This window comes from Neopsephotus bourkii, unplaced genomic scaffold, assembly GCF_033783945.1.
Source record: "Neopsephotus bourkii isolate Nb327-2 ecotype Australia unplaced genomic scaffold, CSIRO-AGI_Nbou_v1 NB_1234, whole genome shotgun sequence".
Taxonomy (NCBI): Eukaryota; Metazoa; Chordata; class Aves; order Psittaciformes; family Psittacidae; genus Neopsephotus; species Neopsephotus bourkii.
In genome coordinates this window covers 1,378,688-1,398,026 of record NW_026901719.1, presented here as the reverse complement: position 1 = coordinate 1,398,026, position 19,339 = coordinate 1,378,688, and the positions used below count along the sequence as shown (strand labels likewise).

The following is a 19,339-nucleotide window of genomic DNA, read 5'->3' as shown; positions in this document are numbered from 1 at the left end:
ATTGGTAAGAGTTAAAATACTGCTGTTGCAGCTGAAAATAGTTCATGCTTTTGATGTTGCATTTAGACACAAACCTAAATAAATGGTAAATGATACAAAAGCTATTGAGAAGAGAAACCTGGTATAAAACAGAAATGTAACCTGTGCTGCTCACTTCAGTCCCTGGGTTATACTTCTGTAGGAGATAAATGCTGAAGAGAGCTACCTTGCCAAGGACAAGCTGAAGCAGCTTCAGTATTTACCCGCGTTTTCAAGAAGGGGAAAATGGATGACCCAGGGAATTACAGACCAGTCAGTCTCACCTCTGTGCCTGGCAAAATCTTGGAGCAGATTCTCCTGGAAGGCATGCTAAGGCACATGAAAAACAACAAGGTGCTTGGTGACAGCCAGCATGGCTTCACTAAAGGGGAGATCCTGCCTGACCAATTTGGTGGCCTTTTATGATGGGGCTACAGAACTGATGGACAGGGGTAAAGCAGTTGATGTCATCTACTTGGACCTCTGCAAAGGACATCCTTGTCTCTAAATTGGAGAGACATCAATTTGATGAATGGACCACTCGGTGGATAAAGAACTGGCTGGATGGCTGCACACAAAGATTTGCAGTCAATGGCTCAATGTCCAGCTGGAGACCAGTTACGAGTGGTGTCCCTCAGGGATCGGTGTTGGGACCGGTCTTGTTTAACATCTTCATCGCTGACATGGACAGTGGGATTGAGTGTGCCCTCAGCAAGTTTGCCAATGACACCAACCTGTGTGGTTCGGTTGATACACTGGAGGGAAGGAATGCCATCCAGAGGGACCTTGACACGCTTGTGAGGTGGGCTGATGCCAACCTCATGAAGTTTAACCATGCCAAGTGCAAGGTCCTACACCTGGGTTGGAGCAATCCCAGGCACAGCTACAGGCTGGGCAGAGAAGAGATTCAGAGCAGCCCTGTGGAGAAGGACTTGGGGTTGTTGGTGATGAGAAAATGAACATGAGCCATCAGTGTGTACTTGCAGCCCAGAAAGCCAACTGTATCCTGGTCTGCATCAAAAGGAGTGTGACCAGCAGGTCGAAGGAGGTGATCCTGCTCCTTTATTCTGCTCTCGTGAGACCTCACTTGGAGTATTGTGTGCAGTTCTGGTGTTCTCAACATAAAAAGGACATGGAACTGTTGGAACAAGTCGAGAGGAGGGCCACGAGGATGATCAGGGGACTAGAGCACCTCCCATGTGAAGATAGGCTGAGAAAGATGGGGCTGTTCAGCCTGGAGAAGAGAAGGCTGCGTGGAGACCTCATAGCAGCCTTCCAGTATCTGAAGGGGGCCTATAGGGATGCTGGGGATGGACTCTTCATTAGGGACTGTAGTGATAGGACAAGGAGTAACGGGTTCAACCTTAACCAGGGGAAGTTTATATTGGATATAAGGAGGAAATTCTTTCCTGTTAGGGTGGTGAGGCACTGGAATGGGTTGCCCACAGAGGTTGTGAATGCTCCATCCCTGGCAGTGTTCAAAGCCAGGTTGGACGAGGCCTTGGGTGATGTGGTTTAGAGCGAGTTGTCCCTGCCCATGGCAGGGGGGTTGGAACTTGATGATCTTAAGGTCTTTTCCAACCCTAACTATTCTATGATTCGGTTTTTTTGAATCATGAGTCCTAAATGGGAAGAGTACTGATGACTGGCTGCATCTTGTAAACTGTGGTAGAACCTAATTAGCATGAAGAGTTTAGGAAACTCTTGCAAAGTTTTAAAAAAATAATATGTGAAAGAAATAGCTTAGCTAAAAAGTCAGAGAAACATTACTGAAGTGTTCCTTGGGGTTAACTTGAAAGCAGCTTTCTTGCTCCTGAAAGATGTAGCACACACGAATGGGAACCTATTTTATTTGTTAACATTTTCTGTTCAGATAATTTGGTACGTTTAAAGGTATCTGTTGCACGTAATTGACCCCTGTAGTTTCGAGTCCATCTGGAAATCTAGGCATTTACTGTGAAGATCAATAAAGTTATTTTAGTGCTTGTGAAAACAATTTTTATGGCCTAGTTTATACATTAAAAGGATAATACCCCTGTCTTACATTTGTGAAGTATCTGTGCAAACACTAAAGGAGAGTCTATTGGGTTTATGTACTTTGTTTTCCAACACTGTTGTAATGGCATGTTTCCAAGCAAAAACATACTTTCCCTCTAATCTTACTCACTTACATGCACATCAGCTATGCTGTATATCAAAGAAAGGTTAAATTTGGGCTGAAATGTGGCCTGAAGGAGAGAGGGAGGCAGAAACTCATAAATGCATACTGTGGGGGAATACTTATTCTTTTCCCATGTCTCCAAATTCAGGGTTTACACCAGCTTTGAGAAGCTAACGCTTTTTGAAAAGAAAATGATGAGTTGCATAGTAGAAATTACAAGTATTTTAAGATAGAAATAGCTCCTTGCATGACTTCCCTCTCTGTTGCAGTTCTGAATATCTGCTCAGCTTTGGGTGTTCAATTTCTTTTTTCGGTGGGATTGCACAGGCCTTATTTGCACAGCATATCCATAACAGTGCTTCAGCTTGTAGGGGTGGAAAGTGGGAACCTCTGTGTATTGTTAGTAGGTATTTTGTGTCCTTAGGAAAAATCTTGAGCAATAGTGAGGGTAGACCTCATCAGATGATTCAAAACTGTGGTTGAATTACATTTGACTTGTGTAGGGCATCTCACATATTTGGTTCCTACATCTTTGATAAATTTGTGATATTTTGTTTGTTTGTTTGTTTGTTTTAATGAAGCTCTAAACCTTTTCTCTTTGAAATATTTAGAAGAGGGATGATACCTTGTCAGCATCTATGGTGCTGTAGGTATAGCAGAGGTAGAAAGGAAACAGGAGTACGGCTGTTAGAGAGAGAAGGGTTTGTATGTTTCGAAGCATATGGGCACTTGAGCGTTTCTGGAGTTGTTCAGAGGTACATCTCTATGAGAAAGCCCCACTGTAGCAGGACACAGGATATTCCTTCCCAGTTTGGGATCAGCTTGTGCAGCATGCCTGTGACCACGAAGAATTGTGATGTGAACGATGGGCCCCATACAGGCACTACACTTCAAATAGGAATGACCAGTATGCATAGGATGTGATGTGGAGAGGCACTTCTTTCTCCTCTCACCCTGCTGTGTGCCAACTTGCATCACTGTCCTGATGTTGAACATAATGTGGGCGGTGGCCCAGCTCCAGTATTTGGTGTTCCCCACTCTCCAGCCTTGATTTGAAAGGATTTTCCTATTTTATGGGGCCCTGTTCCTCTGTCCCAGAACAGCTTTGGGAACCCAGAATGCTTTTTTCATGTAACATCTCTGCATGTATGTCTAAACAGGTGATGAGGCTCTTACATTTAGAACAGAAATTTTAGGCTGGCAAATCTCTACATATCCTGAGAACACTGAAAATCACCTGTGCCTTAACTTGATACTTCCTGCTAGATTCCCCAAGTCAGAGCAGTGTTTAGAAAGTAGTAAAAATAGTAATGATCCAGGAAGTTAATTTTGTTACACTGAGTTAATAGGACAAGAAAAGAGACATGAGGGACATGTCCCGCTTCATGGCAAATCAGTTTCTAGTTGTGTGCCAGTAGTTTTGGGGTTTGTTTTTTCATGGGATTAATACAGAAGGTCAGAAACTATTTCTGCGTGCAGGAGCAGGCGTAGTATGTCCTGAACATCCTCTGTGCCTTCTCACTGAAAACTGAAGCATGAAGCATATTTTGAGGTACTATATTGGTCACTTGCATAAAAGAAAGTAGCAGTAGGGGGGATACTGGGACAGTTAGTAACACTAAGTGTGGAAGTGAGAAGGTAGTTTTGTTTTAGCAAGGTTACGACTCATTATGTCAAAATGAATGTAATGAGGATGGTTTATTTTAGCTTAGATATCATACCTGTTGGGGTCCAAGAAAAAAGCAAGTGAACCTTTGGTAGGAAAACTGTCAGAGTTCAATACCCTGTAGTGATCTGAGTTGTAAAAGCCCCTCTCATCACATGAGAATAGAGCGCTCTTTCTGGAGCCTTCTGAAAGGAAGAGTGGTGCCTTTGTTGGTAGGGTGCTGCCCTGTGCCAGAACACCACAGCGGATGGCAGCATATGCTGTGTATTCATCTTTGGTCTGAATCCAGTGAATCCGAAGAATAAATGGAATTTGAGGATATTTTCCTTGATTGGTAAAGTACTGTGGTCAGGTCCCTTTGGAGCATCAACAACAAGAAAGGCACTGCTTTACCTTGCCCTGACTTCCTTTCTTCTCCACATCGCAGATCCTGAAGAGAAAATTAGATGGGTGAGATGTAGTGTTTCCTAATCAGTGGAAGCCTTTGTTTTAACTCTGCCTTCTCTTTTCTTGATCTAAGTTCAAAGATATGAGACTGTTTTACTTGAAATTTCTGTTGATAGGTCCCATCCTCAAGAAGCCTAGATCTCATTGCTGGGTTGACCATGGCTGGATGCCCACCAAATCCACTCTATCACTCCCGTCCTAAGCTGTACAGAGAAGAAAAAATGTTACAAAAGCTTGTAGCTCGAGATAAGGACAGGGAGATCACTTAGCAATTATCATGAGCAAAACAGACTTGACTTGGGAAAAAAAAATAATTTATTGCCAGTCAAATTGGAGTAGGATAATAGGAAATAAAACCAAATCTTAAAAACACCTTCCCCTCAGCTCTCCTTTCCTCTTGGGCTTAACTTTACTCTCAGATTCTCTACCTCCTCTCACCCAGCGGCACAGGGGAATGGGGGTTGTGGTCAGTTTATCATGTTATCTCTGCCACTCCTTCCTCCTTAGGAGAGGTCAGCTTGCACTCTTCTGCTGCTCCAGCGTGGGATCCCTTTCACAGGAGAGAACTGTCCTTCCCACGGGCGTCAGTTCACACAGTGCTCCAACTTGGGTCACTTGCATGGGATGCAGTCCTTCAGGAACAGACTATTCCAGCATGGGTCCTTCCATGAGGTGCAGCCCTTCCGGAGCAGACTGCTCCAGTGTGGCTCCCCCGTGGGGTCACAGCTCCTGCCAGCAAACCTACTCCATCACAGGCTCCTCTCTTCATGGGGCCACAGGTCCTGCAAGGAGCCTGTTCCCGCATTAGCTTCCCATGGAGTCACAGCCTCCTTCAGGCATCCTTCTGCTCTGGTGTGGGTTCCTCCATGGGCTACAGGTGGAGATCTGCTCCACCATGGACCTCCATGGGCTGCAGGGGCACAGTTGCCTCACCATGGCCTGCAGTACAGGCTGCAGGGGAATCTGCTCCAGTGCCTGGAGCACCTTCTGTCCTCCTTCTACACTGGTCTTGGTGTATGCAGGGATGTGTCTCTCACATACTCTCACTCCTCTCTCTGGCTGTAGTAACTTCTCCCCCTTCTCAAGTGTGTTATCTTAGAGGTGCTAGCACCATCGTTGATGGGCTCAGCTTTGGCCAGTAGTGGGTCCATCTTTTATCCCGCTGGCATTGGTTCTCTTGGACACGGGGGAAGCTTCTGGCAGCTTTTCACAGAAGTCACCCCCCACCCTGGCTACCAAAGCCTTGCCATGCAAACCCAATACACCACCTTTCTGTTACCTGTAAGAACTGCAGCAGTACATCCATTTGTAAACAGAACTGAAATCTGTTTCTGTGCTAAGCTGTCATGGCAGTTGATCGGACAACTCATCTTGGAAGGAGTGCTTGTAAGTGAAGTTCTGCTCATCCTCGCATGAGTGAGAAAACAGATCTCCATTTTGAACTTTAATTCCCCTGTCTCCTGCCTAGACTGGTTAATTACTCTCATCCAGCTGTTAATGAGTGAATGAAGACTTCTGAAGGGCAGTTGAAGCCCTTCCTCCTTTTGCTTTGACATGAGACCTTTCATGTGGTAGCATGGAACTCTTGTCCAGTATTTTGGTACCAAGTTGTGAAGTGCCTCACAGTGCGGAAAAATGTGTGCCCTGCCTGTACGAGCAATTTATAAGCTGTGGTAGCAAAATACTTCCAAATAATGAATAGTACTGTCCAACCAGCCTCTTTTGGTCAGTAAGTCACCATCTGGTTATGCATGGTCTGAAGTACAGCAAGCACATCTTTAAAGCAAATGTGTAGCTATTGGAGACCAGGAAGAGCTTTCCTGGGGAGGGAAAGTTGGCTTGTTACTGGCAGAGGTGGTGCATCAGAGGACAGTGCTAGTCATCAGCAAACAGACACTTGGGCTGTAGGTGCTTGATGCCGCAAGGATGTTTTGGTGGGAAGGGTGTGAGAACATCTGCCATATGTCTACAGTTAGACCTCAGTCACTGCCGCATAGCTGCCATATGGACATCATACAGTACTAGTGCCAGGAACTCTTTGGTTCTGATGGAAATCAGCAAGTGAAATGCCTGTCCTGCCAGGTAGTGCAGATCTGCAAAAACTTGGTTAACACTCTACAGGAGGGACCATGGAGCTGCGTGGGCTGCTTGGCACGTGGCAGGGGAAAAGTGGATGGTTGAGGGCAAAGTGTTTGTGCACAGCAGAGACTGTTGCGTTATCTTGAGCATTGCTGCCAAGGAAATCAGGGAATGAAGATGGATCCTGATCCTCAGGAATATTCCCTGATGAAACAGAAGAGTCTGAACAAAGCAGGCATTTCTCTTACAAGACTCGTTCTGCAGGCTGCATCCCAGCATTTTTTTCTAAACAGTTTCTATATCCACCTCACTTGCAAGCTGCCTGCCTGGGATCTCATTGGCATTCTGCTTTTCTGCTGTAGTCTCATGTTGTTAAGGAACGTGATTTTTGTTCTTAGCTGTGCCGCATATAGAAAATTACATAAATACCTTGGAAATCTTAGGAGGGGAAAGAAGGAAAGAAAGCCAGGCCCCAGAACACCAAACCCTTCTGAGAAACATTTAGACCGAGGAATCTTATGTCTTCCTCAGAGAAAAATCTGCTTAAAACAGGGGAGAAGCAGAAATGCCTCTTTGCCAGGAAAGCCACAAACTGGCTTCCTAATGGTTCAGCTGTGCTAATGAGCAATTACAGACCAACACACTGAGCTGAGGTAGATTGGTTCTCCTAGCTGCTGTTGCTCTAAGATGTTTTGATATGGAAGAGCTTTATTCTCCTCTCCTCCCTGTGTGTGTCATTTCCATCTCCTTCTCCTGCCCTCCTTTCCCTGGTAAATAGCTATTCACTTTCTAATTTGAAGCAATTTCATAAAGATTGTACTTCTGAGGTTCAGCTCTCCTGTTTGTAACCCTCAAGTTAAACCAAAGGATAATCCAAGGGGCTGGGGGAGCTGGTTTATTTTTCCTTGTACCACAGTGATTTAATTTCTCATTGAAAACTGGTATTTTCAGCAGTGTGCCCCTGGTATGGGGGGAAATTGAGCTGTGGGTACAGGACTCTTTAGAGTGGGTTACTGTGCATGTGTTTGAGTTCCAGAATCCTTGATGACAGGGTTCATGCTAGTGCTGGGGACAGCCGGACAAGCTCACCGGGGGGTGGACCTTCAACCTGCAGTTCCGTGGAAACACTGCAAGGACACCATGTTGCTCTCTGCCACATTGAAAGAGCAGCTTTTTAAATTTCTTTAAAGTCTGAAATGTGTCAAATAATATAATTTACTAAAAAGCTTTTATCAGTCGTTCTTCCTTTTTCTTAGAAGGGTGAAATTTGTTAGATATGTTTGCAACTTGGGAGAGAGAGGGGGAATAAAACTTCAAACAGTGCTGCTAAAAACAGCCTGGGCTGCTTTTGTTTGGACTTTCAAAATGCAGCAGCTTAAAGCCTCCATTGTATGCAGGGGGAAATATGCTAATTCGAAGCACATTTCCCATCAGAAGCCCTTTCAGTCCTGTCATCGTTGAGATATGAAGGATGATAAAAGCGGGGAGAAGGGGGAGGCCCGTATCTATGGGAGCACGGCTGCTGGTTATTGTGCACTGGGAGCGGGACTGAATAGGGCTGACGAGCCCAGTCACCCGTGAAGCCGCAGGGCTGTGTGGATTCCCATGGGCGCCAGCTGCCCCCAAAGCCTGCCGGGACCCCAATCACTGCTGCCAGGGCAGGAGTCCTCGAGGGTGCTCCCCATGTCAGCCACCCTGCCGCCAGCCAGGACAGGAACTTGAGGGTTGCCATCAATATTAACAAGCACCAGCCAGCATCACCCATCCTGCAGCCCTGTAACCCAGAGTTTGTTTCTGGGTAACACAGGCAGCGACTTTCTGTTCACTCTAAGTGCAGTTGAAGCTGAAATAACTGATTTTTCCTGACAAGGCCCCCTTGCTTCCTTTACAAGTTGCTGATGGTTGTGGGGCAGTGGTGCTTGCTGGCTGTGTGTCACTGAGCTCTCTCAGTGGAAACACGCCTTCAACTCGGGAAATGGGTGCTGCTGCAGTTGGGGTAGCATTTTTCTTCGCGGTTATGAAACAGAAGGGAACCTGTGAAATGGTACTTAGTCTGTTACAGCTCATTCACATGAGTATGTTTTAGGTTGAAATAACTACATTCATCCGTGTTTGGTATATAGTAAAAATCTGTAAGCCCTACTCTTCAAATACTGTGTGATATATATAAAAAACTAGGATTTGGGGGTTTTCTTGTCTTTTTTAAAGTTGGGTTTTATATCGGGAGTCTGACCCTGTTGGTCTGGAGCTGGGGAGATGCTCAGTTTACACAGGATGACTACCTTTTCTGTTTTCTTTTCAACAGGTGCTAGGGTTGTTTTATTGGAAAGAATTTGGGATTAAATGAACTCGAGGTTCTGCTCATGTTGCTATGATATTTACTTGGAAACAGTTTGAAATGGCAATGAGAATTTAGTTGTAGTTGTTTGTCTCTATAAACCTGCAGTGTACTAATGGCAAATTAAACTATGAAAATGGGCTTTTGATTGCATTTGCAATCTGGTGATGTTCTTTCTGCAATAGAAGTATGTGCTGCACTCAAACACACAATCGGTTTAAATATTTCTGAGGACCATAGCTGGAATTAAGTGCTTAGAAATACTTTTAAAGCTGTGGTTGGTCTTCAGTAGTAGAAACTTATGAACAGCCAAATCAGGCCTGTTGATTTAGGCTTGGTTTGAGAAGCTGTGATTTTTTTCTGCAACCTATGGGCAAGACTCTGTTTTGCAATTAAAGGAGCTCTATCCCACATTGAGCAACATGACTTGGGTCACCCCTAGAATGGTGAGTGCACAATTGACATAGTGCAGTTTTTTAATTTGGAGACACACTTCCTCCTATGGGCCAAAGAAATAACCTTAGCCAAAGGCTTGGCCTTTGTTTCTGCCTTTTGCTTTTTTCCATTGGTTTAGAGTTTAGGGATTTGTGGGATTTTTATGTGTTTGTTTTTCAATATATCCATTCCTTCTTTTTTTCCATGGTTCCTTAGCTGCTTTCTTTTCCTCTCCAAATGATACAGAAAGGTGGAGCAGATGATGGTGCTTCAGGAATCGATAGTGGTAATAGATACGCAAGGTGTGTCTATATTACTACTGAAAGCAAAAATACCCGTTGCCATTTTCAGTAATGAATAGGAGGATCTCCAGAGCAAACACATCATGATAATGCTTAGTTGGCTACACTTGGAAAACTCTGAGTGCAAGAGAGATGGTTGCAAATGTGCTGAAACCCTGAGAAAGGAACAAAACAGGATGGGAATGATACAAGGAACAGATGAAGGAGAGTAGATGCTAAATGAATTTCATTCTGACTCATGATACAGTGCAGAAACTATGCCTTTCAGCTGTTTAAAACAAGTGAATGTCATCTTTGGAAAGAAACAGGGAAATGAGGATGTAACTAGGCACTTTCAGGGTGGGATTGCTCAGTAGAGAGTTTGTGGTTTTCAGGTGAAGGGACTGGAGGCCATTTCAGAGGCCAAGTTCTTGCTCTTTCTGCCCTGTGGTGGGGGCCTGGCCATTAGCAAGCCTTCCTTTTTGCTGGGCCTCAAAACCTGCCAGGCTGAAGGATGGCTGGTCCCACAAAACAACTGAAATTCTCTGAGCTTGCAATGCTTAAAATTAGGTGAGAAAAAGTATAGGAAATGTATACAGTAGGGAATAATCCTGCCCTGGCAAAGGATTTTACTTGACAGCCTATGTGGGAATCCAGGTTGAAAGCTGCTACTTTGTCCTTAACTCACCCTACAGCACTTTTGTCTCGGAGCTCACTTTGTATGCAGGATCACCCACTGCTGAGGTTTGGCAAAAATTGAGGCGTGACATGATCCAGACGGAGCTCCAACCGTGCTCATGGTTGGCAGGTTAAGTTAGTCCCTGTTTATAAGGTAGGGGGTGGGGTTTATTTAGTTGTGCTGAACTCCCCAAATGCACACTTACCTTTTTATGGCTGCAAGTGAAAGGCCTGTTAAACACGTCAGCGGCCATGGTTGTTGTCCACCGGTGGCATTCTGAAAGGCATAACACAGAAAGAACCACTACTTTATACATGACTGGGATCCCAATTGATGCAGCTAGAAAGAGGGTATTGGAAAAGCTAGCCCAGTCAGAATTGCCTGGCACATATTTAGTTGATGAGTTAATTGGACACCCTCAAAGTGGAACTTGTTAATGTCCTGCCCTGTTCCTAATGAGGGTATCTGCTCTTGCAAAGCATACAGTTATTAACTGGGGACTCTTCCGTTAATGTCTTAACTGAGAATTTCCTGACTAGTGCCTTGTGTGCGAACATAACCTATATTTACAATTCAACAGGCAGTCCATGGCTGCATGTCAGAAGCAGTCCGGGATCTTTCCCAACGCATAGTTTAATTACACTAGAATGGGAATTTTCAGTATCAGGGAAACAGCTGCAGTAATGGTGACTTACAAGGTGCTGAAACTTTAAACAATGAATTTCAGTACCTTGTACCAATCATTATTTTGATGCTTCCTTTGACATCAACATTTTGACTGCCATATTACATGGGTTTTTCAAAACATCAACACACAACTACCCAATAATCCATGAGTGGGTCTTGAAGCAACCTGTAGCTGAGCCTAGTGTTGGTAGGGCCAGCCTTTTAACCTGGGATACTGAGGTGAGTGGGTAATGGTGCCTAAGAAATGGTGCTCTTGCTGTGTGGTGTAGCTCTGCACAAACTCCAGTCTGACACTGAGTGACTTGCCCTGAAATCCTGAGCTGGAGGAGGCTGTAGCACTGGAATGGTGCTTTGCCATGTATTCTCTATCAACTTGATTACCTACTGCATGACTATGTAAGCTATTTGGCATTCCTTGTTGTGGTTCCAATGATGTTGGTAAGGTTTTCTGCTCAATAAAAATATGTATATAACCATGCATATGCTTTCTTCTTGTATATATGCTTACAGATACATACATGTTTTCTGTACACACGTACATCTGTATCTGTGATTTATGCATGGAATCCCTCATGAAATTCAGGAGGAGTCTTCATCCCTGTCTCTCCCCAAGCCCCTCCACTGTGGGGTACTTTTTCATAATGAATGCCCCTGGTTTCTTTCTGAGGAGATGTAGGGTTTTGTACTTCTTTATATCTCCTAGCTTTTTTTCCATGCTTTGTGAAAAGACTGGACTGAGGCCAAGAATGAAGAACAAAACGAGCACTGAATAGATGAGAGATTGTAGGTGGGATGCTAAAGTCTATGCAAAGAGTGGGAGGGCAATTTTGAAAATCAGAACTGGATATAAAGTTAACACTGGATTGTCTGGTTAAATCTGACTTTGTGGAGCAAAAGAATAAGTTTGTGTGAAGGCTGAACCCAGTGAAGTTTAGATTTAGTTATAGATAGAAAAAAAAATCAACAGGTAGCCTCCCAGTAGTAATTATACCTCAAACTCTAGTGAGTTTTGAGACTAAGCAGCTGTATTAGCAGGAGTGTATTATAATGATACCTTTGCTGCCTTCTAAAACTCTGGCAGAAATAGCTCTTCTAAAAGTACAAGAGGCACTTGTACTTAAGTGCTAGCAAGTGTGACATAGATATCTAGGATGCTATTTGAGTATGTCCAAGCATTTAGAAACTTTCTAGTCTTCTGAGATGGCAGTAGGCTTTGGAAACAGTATTGGAGAAGAGGGTTCATAGCAAAAGCTAAGGAGGTTTGATTGTCTTTGGGGTGCAAAATTAAGGGAACAAAGACAAAAGACCTGAGCCTATTGTTTTCCTGCTGCTCTGCAGCATTCCTGCTGCTTTCGAATGTGTGATTTGGGGCAGAGGCATAACATCTGGGAATCTCCCCTCTGTTGTGAAGGTGACAGAGCAAAAAAAACCCCGTGTTTATGCATCCCAAACTCCTAGCAGAACCTAGCCTTTACAATGATGCAGGAGTATTCGAAGCATTGTTGGAGGGCTTCATATATTAATCATGAAATGTGAGGGTATTGCCACTGCAGAACAGAAAATGTATATAAGATTGGGTAACTCAAAGCCTTGTTTTGCTGCCTAATTTTAAATTTAAAGTGTTTGAAACTTGCCATGCATTACACTTGTAGGAAACTATATATATTGCCATAAAATGGTTGAGCTACAGTAGAAGCTGAAGATGACCATCAGGACTGGTACTCTGAATGTTGTTTACTGAATGAAAGCTTCTGCTGGGGGAGATTCTAGGACGTCTCTGCTTTTTGTTTCCTATATTTCCGTGGTCTTTCAGCTGTGGTATAAATGGGCTCCAGTTTGTCAGCATATTTCTTTATGGCTTGCCAAGACCATGATGCTTCTTCAGGCGGCCTTGCAGGAGATGAGCGCAGGAGGCGATGCTGCTTCCATCTCAGTTTCAAATGTAGCCTGTTTTGTTTTCATTTTTATTGCTTTTCCTCAAAAGTCTTTGGCACCCTGTTCTATCAGTTTCCCCAGCTATGTTTTTTAACACAACTTTCTTATACCTTTCTTACACCTTTCTTACTTCTTAGTAAGGTAAACCCTACTAAGCCATTAGTTATAATATCTAGCATTTTTTTAAATTACTTTCATGCTACTGACTGCCTTTCATAAGCAGAAATGGACTTCCCAGCTGCTTAGGGACATCATCAACTTTTGCTTTCATTTTTACTTTGATTATAGCTCTTCAGGCTTTCTCCTTTGGTTGCTTTCACATCTCTGCCGTTTGAGTCATCTTTGAGACTAGAACTTGATCAGATTTATCTACTAGAAAAGCTGTACAGAACCATATATTCACCCTTTAATGGTTTTTTGCCCCCTCCCTCCCACAGACACCCTTTATGTTCCAAATAAAGGTCAGGCATCTGTGTATGTTCTGGATTTAGGCTGTTTATTGCCTTTGATTCTCACCCCTTACTGTGACTGCAGTTAACTGAAGCAGTGTCGAGCTGGAAGCTAGCAGGCTGGCCAGACAAATGCATGAAACCCAACAAATGAACGACATCTACTTTGCCTGCCTGCTTGCCAACAGGCATTTAGCTTGGCAGCACTTACTGCCATCTTTGTGGGGCTTTATTAAGAGGGTCACAGGACTGGCACCTTCATGCTCTTAAGGTCTGCTTACCCTCCTGGACTTAACTGCATCAGTAAATTCAGTGATTTTCTGTGTTTGTAAAGATAACTACTTAATGCTTAAGCCTTTAGTTTTGCCTTTTCTACAGAAATCCAAGATTGAGATCCCTAAGTGCAGTGTAGACTCATGTTTTTCAGTAGTCTATATTTTATACTGTGGTAAAACTGCAGATTTCTTTCCGCTGTTACTTGTTCATTAATTTGGTTTTCATTTTCCCAGTAACTTACTTTGCCTGAAAGAGCGAGCCCCAAATCTGGTGGGTTTTTTTTTAAGTCCTTGCCAGGTATATGACTGCTGCACTACTAAAAGCTTGCTGCCATGCTTTGATTTTATCCACATGGAAAATTTGCCTGCCTTTGAGTAAGCATAGAGATTGGGCTTTATACTCGAGTCTTAGGTAACTGGTCTAAAGCTGGACTGAACATCAATTGGTGTTGAGAGACACACCAAGTTACTGCATGTGGATTTGTGCTTTCTCTTGAATATTTTTGCATATTTCCTTAAAAAAAAAAAAAAAAAGGCATTCTACAAGTTGTCTTTAAGATTAGTTGTTTGGAATACATGTCAATCTTGTTTGAGGAACAGTCCTGTATTTTAGCTTCTGAGTTTCAGATCTCATAGGCTAATCTTAAATTGCTCTTGAAGTATGTGAGAACAGTCTTTATTACAGCTCTGTGAAGCCTTTGTAGGAATGGCAAGTGTGTATTCATCTCCTGAAAGCTTGTGAAGAATTTGCAGTAGCTCATGATGGAGCTTCTCAGCCTTCAGGAATGTAAACTAGATTCAGTGACATTAAAGATAGATGTTCAAAAGGAATTGGTGCATGAACAGAATTGTTTTTTAATAACTTTTTAAACTTGTGCAGTTGTGCTGTTTTTCTTGACTGAACAAAATGATTAAATGCTTTTTAAAACCTAGATAAAATAGATTAAAACCTTTTATTAAAAAACTGTTTTGCAGTGAATGTGACTTGGTCTGCAGTGCTTTCAAATACTTTGTTCTCCTACTGCTCATCTTGAGGTTTGGCTGTCAGATCAGAGCTGTGCTTTAGCAGCAGAAGCCCTTAGTGCTCAGGCCCTCTGCTCATTTCATTTTCATTTTGGTCTGCAAATCAAATGCTGGGCTGAACTCCTGAAATGTAACCAGCTGCCTTCCCTAATTGCTGGTTATCTAAATCAGCCTGGTCTGTACAGCAGGTTCTTGCTGAATATCAGTCTTTAAAGAAGTTTTTTGTATTTTCTGCCTTTATGGCTTTATCTTTTGTCATTTTGTCATAGGCTTAGACTTGATGACTCCCAGTCTCATCACATATTATGAAAAGGATGTATCTGATTAAGGGAGGCAGCATTGGAGAGACAGCTTTCTGGCTGAGATTAATGCTCAAAGCTCAAGATCAGCACCCATGTTGACACTGAAGGAAATAACATATAGTTTGTTTTATCTGCTGTGTTTATCAATGACAGTAGAGAGGTTGAAAGATTAAGAAATTACTTAAGATGGTAAGTGCTTAAAACCCATCATACATTACAGCAATCTGGAAGGTAGTAAGAAGGGGGGGGGCGGAACTTTGCACTCATGCATCACTTGAAGCTTTTAGAGGATGATTTAGTAGGTAGAATTAATGCTTTTGAATAGTTGGGATTGATGGCTTTGAAGTCTTCAGTTCAAGCTTTTGTGAAGTTGATTGCGTTATTGTGCACTGATTTCTTCCTTGCTTGTTTGGGGAAGGGTTATCCTTCAAACTTTTAGACCTTCCAAAGTAAGCAAAAGTTGTTAAGAAATGGAGGTCCGGACTGTGACAGTAGCAAGCAGAAGTACAGAATGAGCAATGAGAAATTCCAAGAAGGGAATTTTAATATCGGAGGCAATCAACTGTTTTGGCCAATGACTAAAATTCACATTACTTTTAGGGAGTAGGGTGTGTTTGCTATGATTTTTCAATTTTAATAATGTTAGAGAACAAAAACCACTCTTTGTATAACATTTTGTTTGTATATCATTATCCCTAATGTAAAGAAGTCATCTTCCCTTTCTTGACTGTGGGATTTGAACAACTTTTAGTAATGGTTAAAAGAATACAGCAAACACATCAACTACAATTTCACCTTTCAGCTGCTTTCTTGAGAGAGTATGTTTGCAGTACATGGTTTTGCTGGGCAGGGATTTCAATGTGTATATGGACTACTGGGTGAGCACTGGGAAAGGAAATAGGAGACATATGACTTGCACCTGGTTTGAGGTCTCTGCTGGGGCTGATGGTTTGATTACCCTGAGGAACCCAACCCGTTGTCTCATGTTGGTTCCTGAGGATGCTTCCTGTCCTCTGCACATACTAGCTTCATCCTGCTTGCAAAAAGGCCCGTTGAGGCAGGAGCTTCAACTGCAGACTTTTCCTGGACTCCAAGAAGGCATTTAGGCACATGTTTGACATCAAGTTTTGGTGGTGTGTTATGAAACCTTATGGTAAGTCCAAGACCTCTTGGCAGCTGAGCTGAAGCATATGTTTGAGCAGTAATGCCCAAAGAAAGGTAACAACTGTGGTGACAGTGGTTAAGAGATGACTATTTGTGCACTGATTTCTTGCAAGAGAAGAGAACTTTCTCTAAAGGTTGGGTCTGAGGGTTGTTTTGTGCTTTTCACTAGGCGTCTATAGAAATAAAAATGCACAGCAAAATTGTGGGTGTAGTGACTTCAGCCAGAAGAGGCTGGATTGCAGCTACAAATCTTTGGACTGCTTCCCTCTTCCCACTCTCCTGGTTGAATCTGTTATATGGAACATGCAGCGTGTAGGTTTTAACATCCCCAGCATTTGCTGAATCTGCTAGGCATCTTTGCAGCCTGCAGGATTGGCTGTGGTGGCTGGACCAGTGAAGCCTGCCAGACTGCAAAGGCCATTGCTCCATGGTTGCTCCATCATCCTACACACAAAAAGGGGTCCCTTTGGGCATGTCTGCTCTGTGCAGTGTGGCACGCTGTGAAGCCACTGAGACAAGCAAAGTGATAGATGATATTAATTAGCCTCAGTACAGCATTAAATATGTTATCTTGGGGTTTGGAAGGAAGCCCTGCATAGTGTTGCCTTGCTCTGTGTTTCCCCAGCTCAGAGCAGGCTGGGTACACCTAAATTCACCTCACGCAGTGCAGCATAGATGTGTCCTGGCTTTGTTGCTGCCAGAGCCAGGTTAGTACAGCTTGTTAGATCATGTTGCAGCCTGTCTAGATTTGGGGGAGCAATCAAACATGTCCTTAACAACAGCTCTGCACTCACTTCTAAGCATGGCTTTAGGTCTCTAATAACAGACATCCTTTTAAAACCCAAGCTGTGTTTTCTTAAACATTTTTTCCTTTAAAGTATTGCACATGCATTTAAAGTCACTTGAGCATGCTTGCTTTCTACTTGTGCCTTTTTTTTCCATCGCGCTTGCTGGTCAGAGAAAGAATGTAAATTTTCCATGTATTTTATATATATATACATATACATATACATACCCACTTTAGCTCTTATGCTTCTCTCACAGTCTTTTGCTGTGGGTGAGAGGAACTTAGTCAGCAAAGAAAGCAAACAGAGAGAGCAGACCCATCACCCCCTGCTCCTTGAAAGAGCAGAGGGCATGTGGAATAAATCAAAATGCAAAGCATAATAACGAGGTCCCATGGGAAAGGGAGCCTTGTGATTGTGTGCTGGCGTGCACTTCCCTGAGAGACGGCAGCTGGGGGGCTCACCCCATGGCGGCCAGGAGGCTCCTTTCTTTCTCGCCTGCCTCTCCCCTCCCGATGTCACTGATCTATTCACCGCCCAGAGACTTGATTAACATTCGTTGGGAGACAGGGAAAAGGGGGAAGAGCAGAGGGCAAGGGGAAGGGGGCACGAGCTGGTGATGCTGGTCCCCAGGACGTGGCAAGTGGAGGCACGGTCAGGCGCAGGATGGCTATTTTATAGCTGGGGACCGCGGTGACGTATGGCTGAGCGCTTGCTGGCACTGCTCCTCGTGGACCAGTCAGCGGAGCGAAATTGAAGCTGACAAGACTTTTCTGGCGTTTTGGAAAGGACTGTAATCTACTGTAGGGGAGAACAGAGCCATTCAAACACTGCCGCTGTAAATAGGAGACGGAAGGGAGTGAAAAAGGAGGCGAAGAGAAAAAGTGCTTGCTGGGGGGGGAGGGGGGGGCGGCATTTTTGGTGGATGGTATGAAGCCAGCCATGGAAACTGCAGCAGAGGAAAATGCAGAACAAAGCCAAGAGAAAAAAGGTACCCAGGGGTCTAACAATAGCCTGTTTAAATCTTTTCATTCAGGGGGCTTAAAGAGGTTTAGGCCAGTTCTGTCACTTTTTCAAATAGCTCTTAAACAGTCATTACTGCATCTTCGGGCTTTCAGCTATCCTTTCCTGCATGGCTTGACAAGAAATTAATAGAGAGCAATCTTTCTGTGTCTGTATTTGCTCTGAATCTGTCCTAACCCTACCCAAAATGATGTTTGCAAAAGAATTCTTGTTATTGCTGCGTCTTTGATAGATTTTGGTAAATTTGGTTTACAGAGGTAGCGTGTGCCTGTGTGTTTGCATATTGTTTTCAGAGCCATAATCTGGTGTCTTCATTGAGACTGGCTATATAGCAAGGCTTTGCAATGCAGCGTGGGAGACCTAGGTTATAATAACATATGTTATAATATCTCATAATGTTTGTGTAGCTAGCTTGATGAAAACGCTACTTTTATTTTTAAATTCCTTTTCTTTGGTGTCGTCCAGCAAATTTTGCTATTGTAGAGTATTGTGATGCTTGTGGTATGGTAATGGGGAATAATGCAATGAGTTTCACAACATTAGATTTCAGGATCTGTTAATCACCAGGAATTGTTGCTTAATGGAGAGAACAATTCCATGGTAGTGGTTCTGCAGTAGGGAGATGGAGGTGCAGAAGGGAGAGGTGCTTCATCAATCCCAGCCTTCCTTACAGGTGATTTATTTGGTCTGGAGTGCTGAACTTCAGAGGGTAAATTCAGCTACCAAAAGATGTTTTGTTTCTGCATCATATAATGTATGACAATGAATGTCCCTCTTCAGTGTGGCAGACTGTCTGAATTACAGCGATGGTGTTTTGCAAAATGATACAGCAGCACAAAAATACTGAAATTTCTACTGCCTTTTTATATGAGCTGTTGTATACTTTTGAACCTGTTGTGTCATTTACAAGCAATCTAAGTACCTCAGAGGCATAAGCAGCTGTTACACAACTAATACATTTTGCCAAGTGGAATTGTTTCATTTATTGTTAAACAGTTCAGATACGAACATAATGACAAATCCCTGTACTGTCCAGTACCAGATTCTGTTTTCCTACTTCGAATCTGATTCCTCCTACACACTTTGTATGATTCAAACCTAGCTTCAGTTTCAAGTAAATGAAAATGTCAAATGATTATATGTAGTACTACATAATCCATTAGGGATTTCACAAAAGGAGGTCCACTGATAAGAGATTAAACTCTGAAAGCCATTATTGTATGTGGACAATAACCCATCTCACTGTAGATGTTGAGTACTTAATGTACAAAATGTCCTAAATACGTTGACTGTAAAACCACTTTGATCTCATAGATCAGTGTTCAAAAATTACAGCATTTTTTGCTTCTGATTGATGAGTTTCCTTTAAACTGATAGAACTTATGCACAATAAACACCAAGGAAAGTTATCCGTATGCATCAGCAGCTGTGCAAAACGAAATCTGTTGCTGAGTGTGTTTATGATGAATTTATGGTTTCCCTTTTGTTTTGGCAAGGATGAAAGCACAACATGTAGAGCAGTAAATCTGTTACCAAGTCAGGGTGCTTGATCTGTTGCCTTCATAAGATGCAAGTAGGGGAACTACCTAACT

The 19,339-nt window shown here is 43.1% G+C and overlaps 1 protein-coding gene across 6 annotated transcripts in view; it reads left to right on the top strand.

Annotated features, from left to right (window-relative positions):
• The window catches only part of GPM6B (glycoprotein M6B), a 111,431-nt gene that overhangs the window by 60,947 nt on the left and 31,145 nt on the right, over window positions 1-19,339 (top strand). Inside the window, exon 1 of one of the 6 annotated variants that reach the window (XM_061364443.1) lies at window positions 17,435-17,715. The exons of 2 other annotated variants lie outside the window; for them this stretch is intronic. In XM_061364443.1, coding sequence (XP_061220427.1) covers window positions 17,655-17,715 — 61 coding nt within the window. In that variant the 5' untranslated portion in view covers window positions 17,435-17,654. Of the gene's footprint in view, window positions 1-17,434; window positions 17,716-19,339 lie in introns of those variants that run through there. 3 more of the 6 variants (XM_061364442.1, XM_061364446.1, XM_061364444.1) reach the window with 3 other exon arrangements.